This window comes from Dendrobium catenatum, unplaced genomic scaffold (assembly GCF_001605985.2).
Source record: "Dendrobium catenatum unplaced genomic scaffold, ASM160598v2 fragScaff_scaffold_488, whole genome shotgun sequence".
NCBI lineage: Eukaryota > Viridiplantae > Streptophyta > Magnoliopsida > Asparagales > Orchidaceae > Dendrobium > Dendrobium catenatum.
The window spans coordinates 847646-867037 of NW_021318950.1; the positions used below are offsets into that span (position 1 = coordinate 847646).

The window sequence follows — 19392 nt, forward strand, 5'->3', positions numbered from 1 at the left end:
TTCCAAAAATAAATAGCAATGACATATCACATAAGAACTCATAAGTCATTAGCACTGTCATCACTAAAGGTTTTCTTCATTTGAATAATCATTATGATGAACTGCTCTCTCCCCTTTCTCCTCTCCTATAGAGTCCAATGTCGGGCATTTACTTCAAGATTTATGTAAGTTTTAAAATATCTAGCATGAGGCGTAAGCCTCATGCCAGTGAGGCAAGGCGGGCCTCAACCAAGTTGAGGCGCAAGCCTCATAAAAAAACTCAAGGCGTAAGCATCGAGGCATTTTTTACTGGAATTGCGCAAAGGCGGGCTCAAGGTGAGCCTCATATTGCGCAATTTTAAACCATGTAATGATCCAAGGGATCTGTGAACTATTATCAATAAAAATTAAGCTGAATGACTTGGGAATAAAATAAGTACCATGCAGTTATACTATGACAACAAATCACTCATCATTATCGCACATAATTTAGTCCAATATGGCCAAATCAAACACATAAAAATAAATTGATACTTCATCAAAGAAAATTAGAAAGTGGGCTACCATATATCCAACATGTTCAAACACACAAGCAGCTGACTGACATCCTAACCAAAAGACAACGAAGCTCCACATTCTAGATTATTACCTCCAAGTTAAAACATTCGCGCTATAGCTTGAGGAATATTCGTATAAATAGTGGGCAACTTGGCAATCTGCGGAATTGTAAAGCAGGCTAGCTGCCCATCTTGCCATCCATCACTAGCAATCCATGGACATCAAGGGGGCAAAAGTCCTCTCAGATTTTTGAAGAAATAAATGCGTGCAAACTATAGAATATCTTCATTCATTTCCAATATAATTAATAGTTTTCATAAGTTGAAATTATCAATTTGATAGGAAATACTTGAGTTCGCAAGTAATCCAAGAGGAAATCCTTGAGTTCGCAAGCAACCTAGCAATAATTGGCCAAAACGGTGAGAAAAACAAGAAAATCAGGAGGAAATCGATTTAAGACGATAGATTGCAATAGTAGAAACAAAGCAAAACAAACTACAAGCAAGATACAATTGATCCTCAATTCGAGAGGAGGATCGTCTCTCCCAATCTCTAGATTTTGGATCTAAAGCCCAAGACACCAAGAAGACTCCAATGAAACAACTCTAATTCATGCCTCCCTAATCATAGCCTCTCATGTTCTTTAAATGCAATCATTAATAATTAAAAGCTTCCTAATATAAATTAATTTCAAATTGCCCTCCTCATGCTTAAACCGCCCTCTCTCTCTTATTGCCGCCCAAGGAGGAGGGACCCACATGCTTAGGCGGTGGGATTTAGAGGAGGCGGCTTAGCCCGCCTCGTGTAGGTCTGAACTGGCCCCTCCTAGGCCGATTTGGGCTGAACCGTAACACAACTGTAATCTAGAATTTTGTTGTCTAATAGAGGGGCAAAACTGCAAATAGAATACACACAAGATTTAACCATAAACACAAAATTCAAATCGTTTCCCTTCTCTTCAATTACCTTCAACACATATAGCTTCTTTTTAAATAAATCTTATTTATATGTCATTCATATATATAACAAATAAATTTCTGGTAGCATTGAAAAGTACCTGGTAGCAAAGTGTGGGAGCCATTATGAAGTATACCAGGCTTCTGAAGCTTACACCGTACGAGTAATCTAAGTTAGGGTGCTCAGATGATTTTTCACCCTAATGAAGAAAACAAGCATAAGTCGGAAACCATTACAAGCAGAAGTGCATGAACTCCTTCGCTGGAGTTAAAAAAATCAGGCAAAACTGCTTTGGGCTGCAGATACCGAAATTGTGTACCTGCTTTGACTTGGAGAGGTGAATAAGAAACGCTACGTAACTTTTCTAATATGAAAATTTGGCAAAATTAGCATTTATTGAACCATGTCTCATGAAACAGAATATTGTTGATATCACACATAAAATTAAGCTTAAGTTACTCAAAACTTTTGTCTAATCCGCATTTGCATGTTGGGTTTCTGCACGGTTAAAAAGCTTGACTTAAAAAGGTAACTAGATGTGGAATTCATATTCTACAACCGACAAAAGAAACATCAACTTGCACATTTAGCAGTCATTCTAGTTTTGAGTGACTCAGGGCAAGGATTGTCATGCATTGATTATTTTCTTTTCTTTTCTTTCCTTTTTATGAATTTGAATAACATCAATAGTTATATTAATCTTGGTAAATATACATAAGTTAGAGCCTGCCTGACTAATTGGCAGATTGTTTCTTTCAGTAGAATAAACTATACATACAATACAATAAGTTCCAATGTAAGATATGAGGAATTATTGCACCTGTTAACCGAAAGCCCTTTTAGCTGCCTGCAGGACATAAAGCACATGTACGATACAAATGTTTCATTCAGTTTCAAATTCAATTACGCAATCATTATGGGTAATCTACCTATATTTTCCATGGTATTTATAGAATATAGAGTCATTAGTAGCTATAAGCTCAAGTATATAACAATCATTTTGTTCTTCGTACAGAGATGTTAATTTTAAACTATTGCTTTGATTAATCAGATCCTCATATCTGTAAGAATGTGAATTACTTTTAAGTGTGAATATTCAAGAGAAACAGTGGAATAGAAACTACACAATTAGGTTACTCTATTTTGGATTAATCCATCTTCCAATCCTTTTCATTTCCTATTTCATTTTTGTTCTTGGTTTAAACTTAAGTACGATAATTTTTACAACAGCCCCTGCTCCAAAGCTTGATTAAGCAATGATTTTAGGGAAAAGCAACAACTAGACGTCCTAATATATAGTGGCTCCTACGTTTTTGAAGTTATAAGATTGTCAACCTTCGATTTCCTAATTATAAGTTTTCCTGGTAAATTTGTAATTAAATCTGAATTCTAGTTTCTTCCTCTTTTTCTAGGCTTTTGATCTTGTGTTCTCTTGCAAGAAATAGAAACAAAAAAGTGCTATGCTTCACTCTTTTGCAAGTCAATGAGCTCTTGCGGTTTATTTTTTGTATCCAACACTAGATCTCAATTCTTCTTTCATCAGATTTTTCTAAACATAGGTCCATGCAGAAATCATCGAATCTGCTTGAAGGCTACAAGTTTGAATGAGAGAAAGATGACATTGATTAACTTGAGTAATCAACTAAATTTGTTGCCCAAAAAAATTTCTCGTGAATAGTGAAATCACTCGTACCAAGGATTGGGCTCTTGAGGAGGCTGATAACTAAACAGGTTTTGAACTATTAATGAAACTTTACTCCTGCAATAAATAAAGCATATAAAGCATAGAAGAAAACATTTCTCCAATGCAGAAGATCTGGAAATGCAGGTTTCAAGCACAACGAGCAGCATAACATGTCAAATTACAAACTAAAGATATGCATAAAGCTGATGCAAAAATCAATTACCTTATCTTTTGAATGTAAATGCCTTAAATCATAATTAGTGTGTGCATAAGAAACGAGCTTTAACCAAAAAGTGCAAGCGCTTAACATTAATGTAAGACCCCATAAAATATCCAAATCACACCTGCCAAAACAGAATACTACTCATCAATTAGCTAAAGCAACTAATGCCAAACCTAAAATTAGATCATAGAAAACAACGCAAAAACATCTAATCAGCTAAATATTAGTAAGTGATAAAGGTTAATAAATAACGATTAACATGGTTAGCAAAGATCTTAAAATGAACAAAAACAAAGATCAGTTAGTCAAAAGCAGACAACAACAGGAAAGCTGATAGAAGACAGCCTAAGATCTGGGATTTCTAACATAAATCAACTATCAAATGCATGAAAGTATGTGGCATGAACACAAAACTTAGTATGCCACAAAACCTTAATTTTAACACTTATTTGTTACTTGTCATGAAAATTGAAATATGAAGAAAGTCAACACAATTAATAATTCAATAAATTTATACTAGAATTGATCCTAGAATTAGATCCACAAAAAATGATGCAGCTAATTGAGAATTATACACACGTAGAGCCTTAGATTGAGTACTAACATAAATCAATCACGCATTCAAACTAAAAACAAGTTTATAGAAGAAATAAAATAGAAAGAAAGAAATCACCAAACCAAGTTTCTTGTTTGTACAGAGATATAACCTCCCTGAAAATCTTCAAGTTTCTTACTTGATCAAAGTTTGACTACTAAATGTAGACGGAATATCATTTCCAACTAGAGCTTTATTCAAAACACAAAATAGACATTTCCAACTAGAGCTTTATTCAAAACACAAAATAGAATGCCCTCTCTACAAGCCAAAAAAATTCTAAAAATCTCATACAACAAAAAACAAAAAAAGATCTCTAAAGATGATCATAATGTCGCACAAGACCCACATAAACCTACTAAAAATAATCCACCAAAATCCCACTACATACCCAAAACTCCACTAGAACACGCATAAAAGCAACAGCCGTTGAAATCCCCCAACATAAGACTTCAATGCCCATTGGATTATATTAATTGCAAGATTACAAACCCATCTCATCACCAAAGCATAGAAGAATCCACTTAATGGGGAAGCCTCACGTGAATCCAGCCAAATTGAAAAAACTCAATTTTGACAAATTTTTTATTCGATGTTATTGTAATAGATTTGAGTGCAGCCTTCTATTTCCATTCATAATAATCACAAATTAATCTTCAATAATGTTTCAAGAAAAAAAATTAATATCATGTCTACAAATTCAACTGTGTTTTATGTTAACCTTAACGGAGGTGAAAAAATAAATTCAAAAGCATTGGTTGATGGTTCATGATATAAAGTCAAATAAGATACATTAAAAAATGAACTATTACCTGAATTTTTTGTCAGATTTCTAAATTGTAAGATTTCTGAATTCGTTATTGGTTAAATCCTATATATCTCTACTATACATCTTTAGTATATTTATAATAGTCATAATGAACATTAAGTTAACAAAAAATCTTTCATGCAAATCAAACAAACACCTAATGGATAATGCAATGTAATGTGATGCATGTAATGATAATGTTAACATACATATATGCTTCCTAATAAACACAATAACTAATTCATAGAGGAGTAAATGATGAAAAAAATTTAAAATTCATATTTATTAAGTTTAATAGAGTTCTCAAAATACAACAAACAAGCCACAAAAAAGCTGTTTTACATTCTTGTTAAAGTGATTAGAAATATATTTTATCGCAGTCAAGATAGTTTTTTAGTTTCTTAATATGGCATGTCAATCAGTATTTATTTGCTCCGATAGCTTTCAAATCTGGTTCATTTATGTATTATAAAGTAGTCACTTGGGTTATATTGGTAGTTATTTTAGTTCTCTTTTGAAGTTCTAATTTAAGCCAACCTTTTTTTTTTTTTGTGGAATCATGGAAGTCCTGCATTTAGCAAACTATACTTCTTTTTGCATTATATTTTCATAATAAAATTATTGCCTTCTGCTTCGACCATTAAGCAAAAGTAATAATGGAACAAATGCTCGCGTTGGAGGATTCCATCTTTGTACAACAAATAAAACTTATTCAAAGATATCAGATATTTTGTATGGATTATTTCAATATACCAGGTTCAGGAAGAGAAGTTCTTTCTTACATAAAGTTGAGCTGTCAAATGAGAAATACTTCAAGAGATGTGCTGCCAAAAAAATTGATTGGTTACAAATGGATTTTCAAACAGTAATTTGAATTTTCTAGTGGAAAATTAGCTGATTAGTGGTAAAACACCAGCCCAAAATTATGAGGAAAAGTCCATTGAAGATTTTCAGCTATTAATCTGCCTCAAAGTTTTGTCAGATTTCCTTTTATAATTTGTTGGAAACTAGTTATTGTTTAATATGTCAAAATTTGACATTTTGCGAATTTGTATTGCTGAAAATCATTTTGAACAAGGCTTTGTCATGAGGATGAATTTCTGCAAGAAATCTACCAAAAAAATGGATATCCAATGAAAAGCTAATTTTCTGCAGTGAACTCTCCACATCACTACGCTCAAACTATATTTTTTTAACATCATGCCATGCGCCAAGGGTTTACTCAACCACCTGAAGCCTGCATGAGAGTCACCCGTTCTTGAACTTTGCTAAACTATGACTTAAGCAATCAACACCTACAGGAGTCATGAACAACATAAACCACTTGATCCCAGTTAAATCATTGGCTCTGATACCACTTGTTAGAAGGATAGTGTACCAAAAGAGATTAAAGTTGCACTTAAATATATAAATTAAAGTTGCACTTAAATATATAAATGGTCAAAGCCCACTTTCAATAGATAAGAGCTTTATTTAATGAGAGAGGGCAAACCACTTGGTTTTCTACTCCAGAAAAAAAATTTTGCAACCATCCCATGTGAGACTAAACTCAATGCTCCGAAAATTCAGCTCTGGCCTCCGCCCGTTGTTGCTGCTTTTCTTTGGCGAGGTAGTTTTAACGGATTAAGTTCTGGGATAAATTTTGGAAGGCAGATGGGTTTGTAGATAAGACACTACCCAGAGATTTCGTTCTCATTTTGCGAGGAATTTATGATCTGAGTTCTAGTTTCCTATAGGCGCAAGCCTCTATAGTTAATTACCCCTCCCGATAATGAGAGAGACTTTTGATTAAGGCTACTCATGGATCAGATACGCAGTATCTGGCATAGTAACAGCAACGGGCATAGGTATTCGAAGAGTTTGAAGATTTGGAGTATTGATATTTAAAACAGAAATTTCACCATCTTCCACTTAAAGAGGATGGTGGGGGAATGGATGATGGACCCGATCAAGATCCCATGGTTTCATCATCCCGGGCCATCGTGGTCCCTAGTTTGCTTAGTCAGAGGAGGTAGTCGACCCAACCTGACAGAAGGATCCCTGTCGACGGTCACGGGTTGCTTCGTCCAAGGTGATATTGTAGACCTGGGTTGGATCTTTATCTAAGGGGACAAATTTGAATCCACCTTAGCTGAAAGAGGGCTTTGTGCCCTATCGATCATATCATATTGATTCATATCTCAAGGATTTGATGCCACTAAGGAACGTACTGGCTCTGGCCATAACCGATATTTCGTGGTGCCATTTGGAGGCAAAACCACTCGGTTCCGAGGGCCCCGAGTCAAAACCATTTATTCTGCGATGTCATTTGGCGGCAAAACCGCCGGTTAAAGGACACGTACCACGTCCTTACTAACAGGAGATTGTTTGAGAATGGATCCTAGTGATATTTTCGACTAGGCATTAGCTCTTTGTGAACTGAAGTAATTTTTTAAATTTGTCCACCTCGATAAACTGTTGCGGAGGGTGGATGGATTTTGCTTTAAGTATTTGATGGATTCAGTTTCAATTTTAAATATTTTTGGATTTCTGGATTTTGGATGATCTTTGGAATTTTGGATTTTCAGTTACTTAGAGTGGCACTTTGAAATATTTGAAATGGACCACTCCGGTTAAAATCTTCATTCAACACGGCCATCATCAGGATGTTTGGGGTTATTACCATTTAAAGATTGAACCTTGTCGACCCTATCAGCTCGCCGATACGGGATCGGGTTTCGTAGACTTTTTGTCGTTGTTAGTGAATTCTCATTGTTATAGGCCTTGAAGCCCTAATATGAATGTATTAAAACAAGTATTTCGATCACCGTAACCATATATTTATTTGATGATTCGAACCCTGTCGACTCCTATTGATCCACATAGAAGAATCGGGTTCGAACTTGAATTCACTTATTGACCCGCGTAGCATCCATAGACGTCACATGTATACTTATAACACGCTCGTCGGGGCCCATGCGGGTGTATGGGGGGCATTTTATAATTATTTATTGAACCTTGTTGACTTTTATCTACTGTTTAAGAGGATTGGGTTCAAATTTATTGACCCGCATAGCATCCCTAGACGTCACGTATATATTCAAGACATGCTCGTCGGGGCCAATACGGGTGTTTGGGGGCATTTTATAATTATTTGTTAAACCTTGACGACTCCTATCTACCTGCTTAGGAGGATCGGGTTCAACTTTATTGACCCGCGCAGCATCCATAGGCGTCACGTGTATACCCAAGACACGCTCGCCGGGTCCCTTGCAGGTGTATGATTTGGTCGATGAATCTTTCTTATAAAGGGCCTTGAAGGCCTAACATGAATGTATTAAATAAATATTCCGATCGACCTCGTGACCGCATATTTATTTAATGGTTCGAACAGTGTCGAGAAGGATCGGGTTCGAACTTAGATTCATCATTTAGCCCACGCAGCTTCCTTATACGTCACGTGAGTATCGAAAACATGTTCGTCGGGGCCCATGCGGGTTTATAATTACACTTACCCCTTGTGTACCTATGTATATATAAACTATAATGCATGTGTGGTGATACTTTGAAAATATTTGTAAACGCCTTCTGTTTGCTTGCCTGAATGTTGCGGATCTAATGGCATGGCGTAGTAGCTTATAGATTGAGTTGTTCACTGCCTTGTACAGGTGGAGTGTCGTGCACTACTTGCATGATTTACGCATGTAGATTGTAGTGCACTAACTAATCTCCTGCTTTGGGTCGTAGGAGCTTGCGCTTGTTGTAGTCATTTGACATGTTGTTCGTATATGCCATTTAATATGTATAACGGGTCTCCTACAAGGGCCCATGGACACTTGCTTTTATTGCATATCATCGAGTACTTGCTTATAGATAACATGTGGTATATAACGGGTCTTTTATGGCATCTTATAAGAGCTCGTGTCCGCTATAGTTCTTTTCTGTATTTACCCTATAAATGACACATCGGGTGCATGACGGATCTTCTATAACGACTTGTAGATATTTTGCACTTGCCGTATCTCATCTGCTTCTGCTTGCAAATATCATGTAGTATGTATTATGAGTATTCTACAACCCCTTGGATATTTGTACTTCACTACGTAATCTGTCCTTGCTTATAGAGGGCCGGTGTATTTGACTAATGTTGGATAATTGTCGACCATTGAGGTGTTATAGTATCTTCGCCACAATAATTGGTAGATACCTCGAATGTGCAAGGAAATGCTGCCTTTTCCACCATTCTTCATGTACTTGATTGTAAACATGTTGAGCTTATGACGGTGGTTGATTGCAGGGGTGATGTAGCGTCAACCACAAATTTCCCATGTTATGAGAGGCAGCTCGCATCCCATTCGTCATAACTCCCATGGATCAATGAGGATTTCTGCATTATAACTTGTAAGTGTATTGTCACCTTCCTTGCAACTCTTATCCAGCATTGCAAGTGAACTATCAAAGTCCAAAGCACTCACATCATAGCTTTGAAACCAAGTCATGCCCTTCACGATCATCTTGTTGCTTGCAAATAAGTTATACTTACAAGTTCTTTGCTCTTAAAATGATTTACAATACGCATGGCGAGCTTAGTATTATTGTTCATTGATTATGCATATGTATCTCCATCTTCCTTATTACTTGTGAATGAGATGTAGTAGGGACTCTCCTTGTCCACCATATATCTTTATCTGCTCATCTATATCCGCTTGAATAATCAAGATTTGGTTATCGAGCCTTTATATTTTGATTGTTCATTTGTTAGAATCAAAATTTGGCTCAACTCAGATACTTCATTCATATCCAAATTCTTTAGAGTTCATGTTGTTCAAGTCTCTTGTGATCATATTCAAGTTCACTTCATTTAGTGTCAAATTAGTTCGAGTCCAAGTACGAGTCCAAGTTCTTGTCCATTGTTCATTTGAGCTCAACATAGGTTCTCTTCAAGTATTCGTTGTAGTTCATTTGCAAATTCAAATTCTTACTCAAAATCTTTTGTATTTTGTTTGGTTCAAGTTCTTTGCTTAGTTTCTTTGAGTTCAAGTTCACAAGTCATGTTGTCATTAGGGTTCAATCAGGTCCAAGTGCAATCTTTCATTCACCTGAAATTTCGGCAGCCTCCCGGAGTTTCCCTCGTTTAGGGGAAAACTACATGAAACTATGCCTTCCCACCACGCAAAGAAAAACGTGTATTGTAGGTGTCCTCGGACGAGGACACCGCGACCGTATTTTTTGTCCCCCACCACGCTAAGAAAAGCGTGTATGGGTCTTCGGTACATGTTGCAAAAGAAAAATAGTTGTTTCCCAGCAAGCGGGTACTTATGGGTATCCCCACTTCGTCGTACGTATCGCACCGAGTTCTCATCCCACCACGCTAAGAAAAACGTATATAGGCGGTTTTTCGGTGTGCCACGAACACCAGAGAAGGGATTTTGGGTGATTTTCCGCTTCGTTGCAAGCATCACGACGAACTTCCTCCCATCACGCTAAGAAAAGCATGTATATGTGATTGCTTTCTCACGTTGCAAGCATCGAAGGTGGGTTCTCAGGGTTTTAAGGTTTAGAGGGATTATACCTGCGCGAGGTCGGCAAGTAGATCGAGGCAAGGGAAAATACATTTCTTTATCTTTTTTTTCTTATCATTCATTTCCTTTTAATTAATATAACTAAATAAATTTAAATATAATTAATTATGATTAATAGTAATTAATTATTTTCTCTCTCTCTCTCTCTCTCTCTCTCTCTCTCTCTCTCTCTCTCTCTCTCTCTCTCCTCTTCGTGGACCGGGTAGTCGGACGGAGTTGGAGAGGGTTTCCGGCTAGGGTGTGGAGGTTTTGTTTTGAAGAGATGGAGATGTAGAGGGGCGGTTGGATTTGGTTTCGGGAGGAGTTGGCGTCGGGATCTCAGACGAAGTGGATGGTCGAATGCAGGCGACGGGTCGGGGCTAGGTCGCAAGAGGACTGGTGACTTCGGTTTGGTGGTTTGGAGGTCGATTTCAAGAAAGAGAGGTGGAGTTTGGGTCGGATGATTGGAGCTCACGAGAGGGAAGGAGTGACGAAGAGAGGGGCTCGGAGCTTTCGCGTGCGTGGACGAGAGAGCAGCGATTGAGTTGGGGCCTCCCTCTCCTTTTAACGACGCCAAGGAACAGGTGGTCGCGGATTTTGCGTAGGAATTGCGAAGAAGCGACTGAAGCGGCGCCGATTCAGTGGGATATCGGCAGAATTCGTGGATCCGACGAGCACAAGGTATGTACGCGGGATTCATGGCTTCTTCCCCTTTTTTGTGTTGTTTATACAAAGGTTAACAAAAAAACAAGCCAAATGGAATGAAGGCCAATGATTTCTATGATACCCATATTTTTTACTATAAAGCTAAAACAATTTCAAATTGGCTATGAGAACCTTCACATAAAATCATTATCGCAAATTCATCAACCAAACAAAATAAAAAGCGCAAAGCCTGGCCAGTCAAAGAAAATCCAGTAAAATAATGTTAGTCTATGGCATGTTAAGTTTGATCTAATTTAGATTAAAAAAACAAAGATGTGTGATTCATGAATATGTGTTGTTTATGTGAATTGCATTTAAAAAATCATAAAATATTATTATTTTTTCAAGCTAAACTTGTCTTATGGTATAACCATATCATGCCAAGCAATCATAGTATCTTAATTGTTTTATATTACACATAGATTCGATAATATAGAACTATACAACCACTCATATTTAGTTGGATTTTAAGATTTGATTTCTTTAGGAGGAAGCGAATGTTATGTAGGAAAAAAAACTTGTGAGATTAAAAATGTTGCAAAGTGTACGCTTAGAGAATAAGCTCTTAGTATTAGAAAAAGTTAGTGATTGAATCAAAATGTGCAAAAAAAAAGATAAAATATAAAAACTTTGTTATGAAAATTGATTTAAATGTAAAAGTTTGAAAAATTAGGATAGATGGAGGGGCTAAAGGGAGTCTAAGAAAACAATATATAATGCAAAGAATTTAGCTTTTAGCAATTTATATAATAGAATAAATACCAATGAGGGTGAAAAATATATGCATGAGTTAGTCAAGCAAAGAAATACGAAAAGTAAGGATTTAGTTTAAGTAAAGTGTATTAAGAATAAAGATCATAAAGTGTTTTTCTTATAACAGAACATTCAACACAAGTGGATGAGATATTTCGATAAACTTTTCAATGGATGATGTGAGAATACAATTGACTTTAATGACCTTAGCACCCTATAAGAAAATAGATTTTTTTTTGTTTTACAGTCGTCTTAGTTAAACTAAAGTTAGAGATGCTTCAAAGAAAATGAAGTGTGAAAAAAATAGTTATACCTAATGATATTCCAAGAAAGGTGTTAAAATGTTTAGAAGATGAATGAATTTCTTGCCTTACTAGGCTTTTTAATGTTATTTTGTAGACTAAAAAGATGTCATATGAGTGGAGTAGTGTTTGGTTCATATTTTTAAGAACAAAGATGATGTAGAAGAATGTACGAATTATAACAGAATTAAGTTAAAGTGTCATATATTAAAACTATAGGAGAGAGTAATTGAGCATATGTTACGACATCATACTAATGTTTCTCAAAATCACTTTGAATTTATACCGAGTATGTCTACTATGGAAGCTATACATTTATTGAGAGGTTTGATGGAAAATTTTAGAGAGAATAAGGAGGATCTACATATGACATTTATTGATTTAGAGACAGCATCTGATAAAGTTCCAAGAAAAGTGCTCTGGAGAGTTATAGAAAAGAAAGAAGTTAATAATGTGTGTATTCAAGGATATGTATGTAGGAGTTGTTACTTGTGTTCAAACACAAGGCAGTTTGACCAAATATTTTCCTATTTTAGTTGGATTACATCAAGAATTAGCTTTAAGCTCAAATGTTTTTGCTTTAATCACGGATATTCTTACTAGACATTTGCAAGAGGATGTACCCTGGTGGATGCTTTTTGCTGATGATATTCTTCTTAATGATACAACTAGAGAGGGAGTTGATAAAAAAACTTTAAATATGGAGGAAAACCTTAGAGACTAAAGGTTTTCATTTTAGTAGATCTAAAATCGAATATATTAAGTAATTTTAGATCTAAAAGTCAAATTGTGACATTAGATGATCAAATCATTAAAAAGAGTACATGTTTTAGATATCTGGGGTCTATTGTTCAAAGCAATGGTGAAATAGATGGGGATATTATTAGTAGAATTCAAGTTGGATGGTCGAAGTAGAGGAATGTTTTAGGCCTATTATGTGATAAAAAAGTAATCCTCAAACTTAATGAAATTTTTTATAAGATGGTGGTGAGACCAATGCTTTATGGTGCAAAACATTGGCCATTAAAAGAAAATCATAAAATTAAGTTAAGTGTTACAGAGATGAGGATGCTCAAGTGGATGAGTGGTTTTACACTAACAGACAAAATGCAAAATGTGTATATACGTGAAAAGGTTACAGTAGCTCAGGTAGCATATAAGATTAAAGAGAGTCGCCTTAGATGGTTTGCTAACATAAAGCATCGACCTTCCAATGACCTAGTTAGGAGACTAAATGAATTAAATTTGGCCTATATTAAGAAAGGTAGAGGTGGACCTAAAAAGACTTAGTTATAAAGTATTAGAAATGACTTTTTTTTATTAAATTTAATTGAGAATTTGACTCTAAATAGAACACAATGGCAAAAAAAAAAAGATTCATGTAGCCGACCTCATGCAGTGGGATAAAGATTTGTGTTGTTGTAGCATTGTAAAATTACACATACCAAAAATCAACATTATTATTGAGCACATTAAACAACACTTAAAATGTTGGAACAAAATTCTGGCAAATGTTGTGTTAGCCATCTGTATGAACTATAACTGAATAGTTTTGTTTTCTATAAAAGCAGAAAACAGATATAGAATGAATTCTAATAGATTTTAATCACAGGAAATACAGTGGTTCTTAAACCTTACTTCAGAATGACAAGAACTGGATACAATATCTCCAAAGACGTGATAAGTATATGTAGAGAAACGACCACCTGCAAAGTTTAAGAAAAACAGTAGAATACATTATATCAGTTTTGTAAAAATTCCATTAAAAAATAATAAAAAAGCTAGCTGATACAGCATAGCCTATTAATCATGCCAATTCAACTGCAAAAATTCACTTATCCACAACTTCGTTATAAGGAATCAAAACAGGCCACAACAAAGAGGAATTGGACTCATTTTCATGCCTTTTTAGTGCTATCTAAGTTTTTGGCAAAATTTAGATGATTTTTTATTTCAATTATTAGGTTTTATCAGAGGGGGATTAATTCTTCAAGTCATTGGGAGAACCTCTATTTTATAAATAAAGGAGCGAGTATGAGGAAAATTTTAATAGGCATATGCAGCACGATATATTTAGCTAAATTCCAATCTGGATATTTTACTACGCTAACATTCCTCTCAATGTCAAGCACATATAGCATTTACATTGGACTAGTTAAAAAGAAAGGAATAGTAAACAGGTCCAAGAGCCTTGATAAAGCTATCATACAATTATGACTCGGTGAAAACATGTAGAGTGATGAACTAGGACAACATCCCTGACAAAGTGACGATCAACTTTGATTTGTTCAGTTATTTTATGTAAGATAGGACGCTAGAAAAGTAGAGTTCAACTCAATTATCATAGTTTATGGTCAAAAGTTAAGTGAACAGGAAAACCAAATTCTTTTAGAGTTTTAATCTGCAGGAAAAATGAATCACGAACATGTGTTATGCTTCAGCATTAGACCAAACCAAAATTGTTTATATCTTACTTCGCCAAGACAAGAATGACACTAGCAAAAAATAGTATCCAAAAGTTTACTTCTTATCTTTAATACACCCAGCATAATCAACATCTGAATAGGTTATAATTCTTCTATGATTTTTTTCTCGAATAAAAAAGCCATTTTTAGAGGGACTTCTTGTTAAAGTTTAAAATTCTCAAGATAGCTTACCAACGTTTTTTCCTTTGATTTTGCATTGTTAACTAAACACACCAACAAAAAACAGACATCATGCCTAGTAACGAGTAAATAATCAGCTAACCAATCAGCACCAAAAGCAAGAAACATCTTCAAAGATTTCTTAATTCACAAATATTTGCAGATTGTCCATAAGAGAGTTGGCAAGTTTACACCTAATAAAATCATTTTTTCAAGAGATTTTGTGGCATGTTGTATTGTATTTGAAAGAGAAACATCTTTGTTATATGAATAGAATGCTAATCAAGAATTTTTGGCACACCATATCTTTAGTGAAAAATATCATTTTAAGATATTTATTTCAATAATGTGAAAAACATCGCTTTCAATTAATAGAATGCCATCAACATACCCAAAAAAAAAAACACAGTGCTAGAGAAAAATGTCATTGAAGATAAAACTATCAGCAATACTAGTCCGTAGTCCGATACAAGCGATGACATGCCAAAGTTTGTCAAACTAAACTCAACAAGAACTTGTTTCAATCCGTATATAGCTTTTTAAAACTTCTCTTATTTTGTTCTCCCCATGAGCAATAAACCCTAAAGGTTTCTCCACATAAACAACTTTAGTGAGGTCCCCATACAGAAAATAAATAATGACATCCATTTAGAGCATATGCCAACATAGTTAATAGTAATAAAGAAAACAATCCAAAAAAATTAAACCAATTAATTGAGGTGAGAGTGGCACACCCTATTTTGACTCCCTCCAGTCAACATAAGAGCGAACAATCTGATTAGATATATTTCTCACAAACACTCAATCTATTTTCTAATCATAATAAAATGACTGAAAATTAATCTGGCTCAATCGCAACAAAAAAATCTATATTACACTTTGCAATTATCTTATAGATCTAGCAAAAGCAATGATATGAAAGCATGCATAAATAAAGTAATAGCTTCAAAATAAACTTTAAATACAAATAAATTTATATGTATCAAAAGTCATCCACATCTTAAACATTTTGTTTAATAATATATCTAAAAACTATACATCCAATAAGGATATAATATAGCACAAAAAAGTCACATATATATGGCCCCAACTGCTCCATCCCCTTGCCTGAAAGCCACATTTATGCCATCTGATGAGCTAGATGCTCACTGGAACAAAAAAAATTTAATATAGTTTAAACATACAAAAAAAATATAACATGTTGTAATGATCATATAAATTAATATGAGTATTGATCTTCACAAACAAAACTAGCTTAGTGCAAAACTTTTAGTCAAAACATGCATAAATGATTTGATAGAATAAAATATTTGATTATAATAAATAAACGTGAATATCTATAAAACAGTGAAAGTACATGTATTAAATCATTTAATACACCATGTTAGTCAATTGTTAGAATGAAATTTACTTGCTTTGCTTGCATTTTGTTTCAATTTATACTCATCATTCTCTTAATAATTTCAGATAATGTTTGTATACAATTTTGGCTCATTTATATCATTTGATTATCCATTAGCCCATCGTATCCTAACCATTAATAATGTTTAGTCAACCCAATATTGCAGTCATCAACAACTTCTCAATTCAAACATGAAACATTCCTTTTTTTTAAATCGAGGGCCAATTTTCCTACTGAGGCTCATCTCGTAAAAAATTTTACCTCTCCTATGCATGTTAACATAATTTACCAACATATTCTCCATAATATTACATTTTATAAGATTTCTTTATTTTTAACTTCATTACACAAGCATTTATAATTACGCAACATTTTTATGCACATGTTGACATCAACTTGTATCATAATGCACCCAAAATATGTCATAATATATAAAATTTTACATTTAAATACTTAAATACATAATAATTTATTAATAAATTAAAATAAAAAAAGTTGCATTCTAAGAGCATAGCATGAATTTATCTAAAGCCACTAATCAAAAAAGACCATTTTTTTAAATGCGAACTCACAAAGTTGCCCCGCCTATACGGCAACTCATAAAACTAATCTACGAATCTGATCATCTACTAATACACTGTTAAAGTAGACAAGATTCAAAGTAATGAAAATAAATCATCTACATACCTCGATGGCCATGTAAAAAGAAAATATCAACCAAAGAGAACTCTATTTTCAAAATACCCCGAAAGCTTTAAGAAAAATCATCTGGAATGCAAATCCCAATGAAAATTACAAGTCCAAAATCATCATGAAATCTATTACATTCAAAAGAGATCTACTATTTGGAATAAAAAGCAATAAACATTCGTCAATCGCAACCATTTGTAGAAGATAATAAATTTAAGAATAACCTCAATGCACAAATAGCCAATATCTTGAGGAGTGTATCACAACATTAACTCTCAAAAAATCACTCACCAATAAAGAAGTGGCACATATCTTCTAATAAATGGATTTGCCGCCAAATAGCATTAAAAGTAAATAGTTATGATCGGGGACCCTCTAATCAGATAGTTACCCGCAAAATGAAACCATTAAATTACGGGCCTCAAACCCGAATGTTTCTCAACAATTCAAAATCCCCTAGATAGTGAATTATGAAATATACACGATAGGGAAAAAACCCCTCTATTAGCTAAGGTTGCCTAAGAAATATTCACTCAAACAAACATTTACCTTAGATCTACAAAGCTCCCTTGAACAACTCAACTAATAACTAACGATAAGGATCCTTCAATTATGTTGAGTTGACTACTTCTATCGACTAAGTAAACTAGGATTTATGAGAATAAAGGAAGATAAAAACATAGGATCTTAATCGAATTCGACATCATTTCCCTCATCATCCATTTTAAGTTAATAGAGGTAAATTTATCAATCTTAAGCCAAATTTAATGTTACTGTACACTAAGCATAGGATCTATCAACTAGTCTTAATTGAAAAATCTCCTTGAGGGATAATTAAATATAGAGGTTTGCGCCTATATGAATCTTGGAACCAGGTTATAAGGTTCTCGCAAAAAAGATGACGATATCTCTCCGTAGTTCTTATCTGCAAATCTAATGTCTTCTAAAAAATTAATCCGGAATACCAAACTCTTTAAGAAGAGTCAAGCGTGACTTTTCGAAGACCACAATAACAGTTTAATTAAATGATTTTTTTTTCATGATCATTTGATTTAGTTATGATTTAGTTTTTTTTATTAACGATCAAGATGAATGTTATCAAGCTAGAGATGAGTCTTCTTTATAAACTTTGTATTTGTTTTATTTTAAGATTAATACAGTCATAGAAAAATGTATAAATAGTCTTAATAAAAAAATGTATAAAGAGTCTTAATAGAAAAATGTATAAAGAGTCTTAATAGAAAAATGTATAAAGAGTCTTAACGATACAATCCTCATTAGCAAATGCCAAAATCCTAAAAAATGTGATGCTTTCTCCTCCTTCGTAGTGATAGCAGTTTGAGGCTGGTAAAACTTTTCACTTTGTGCAATTCCATGAACAATGCCCCTTCCTACAGCAACTGACCTTCTTCCATCATCACTATGCATTGCAAATTTTCAATCTTGTGTGGAGTAATTTAAATGTAAAAATGAAGGAAAAAAGTTACACCTCATGCCAATAACTAAGCATCCAAAAAAAAACACAAAATTTAAGAAGGCAATTCAATGCTTTTGCTAGTAGTAATTGTGCATTTAACATCAACGATTCACTTCTTACAGGTTCAGATATAAGCTTCCTCCATGCAAGCTTTTCAATCAGAAAAGCAGCAATAGGAAAAGCAGGTAAAGTAAGCCTGCAAATTTCAGAAAATTAAATAAAGGGTTAAACTCATGTCAGAAATTCTGGTATAAGTTACATCACATTGATAGAACAAAGAGATGGAATTAGATAGGAATTACCAGCACACGAACAGGGGCCAATCTTTCAAAGACTTTGAACTAAACCAAAATCCAGATCTTATCAGTAAGCCATACTGCAAAGGAAATTAGGGCATACATGTTATATAAAGCACAACCCGCTCAGTATGCAATTTAAATACATAAAGCAAGGTCGCCAATTTAAAACAAGAAGCCCAATTTCTAGGCTTAGATAAAAAGAATATGTCAAACCTTCATCAAGTTCTCAATAGTTAGCCTGCTATTTACCGCAATGAGAACAACTATGCAAAGATTGAAAAGACCTGCATGGCTCTGACAGGAAAAGTTCCAATTAGAGCAAAAGAAAGTTTCATTCCTGAAATCAATGATGACCAAAAATGACAGTAATAGGTTTATTTAAGTAAATAAATGCTAAAATAACAAGAACAATCAGCTTTGATTCATGCACATCCTTTTTGCAGCTATAATTTGCAACAAAAAAAAGGTCGCCCGTCACTATTTCAATCATCAAAATTGCTAGAATTAACTGAAACCTCAAATTGTAGCAGCTGTCCTTGTCACGAAGCACAAAAATTTATACCTAATGGACTGCCTAATAGTTTTCAGATCTCACATCTACGAAGTCAATGTAATACATTTTCTCATGTGTCATCTTACATAACTAATGTAATACATTTTCTCATGTGTCATCTTACATAACTAATTTTGTATGCACGTGAATCAAATGCAAATGCACGTTAATTTTGATAATTTTATGTGAATTAATGACATAGTTAGCACCAATAGATACTGA

General features: G+C 34.2%; 1 protein-coding gene across 8 annotated transcripts in view; it reads right to left on the reverse strand.

Moving 5' to 3' along the window:
* LOC110107905 (diacylglycerol O-acyltransferase 1A) overlaps window positions 1-19392 on the reverse strand; it is an 82641-nt gene that overhangs the window by 42615 nt on the left and 20634 nt on the right. For 7 of the 8 annotated variants that reach the window (XM_028694455.1, XM_028694454.1, XM_020838348.2 and 4 more), the window contains exons 2-7: window positions 18831-18911; window positions 18621-18694; window positions 18439-18514; window positions 13743-13810; window positions 3402-3522; window positions 1595-1693 (exon numbers count right to left, since the gene is read on the reverse strand). In XM_028694455.1, the coding sequence (XP_028550288.1) occupies window positions 1595-1693; window positions 3402-3522; window positions 13743-13810; window positions 18439-18514; window positions 18621-18694; window positions 18831-18911 (519 nt within the window). The remainder of the gene's footprint in view (window positions 1-1594; window positions 1694-3401; window positions 3523-13742; window positions 13811-18438; window positions 18515-18620; window positions 18695-18830; window positions 18912-19392) is intronic. The other variant, XM_028694456.1, reaches the window with a different exon arrangement.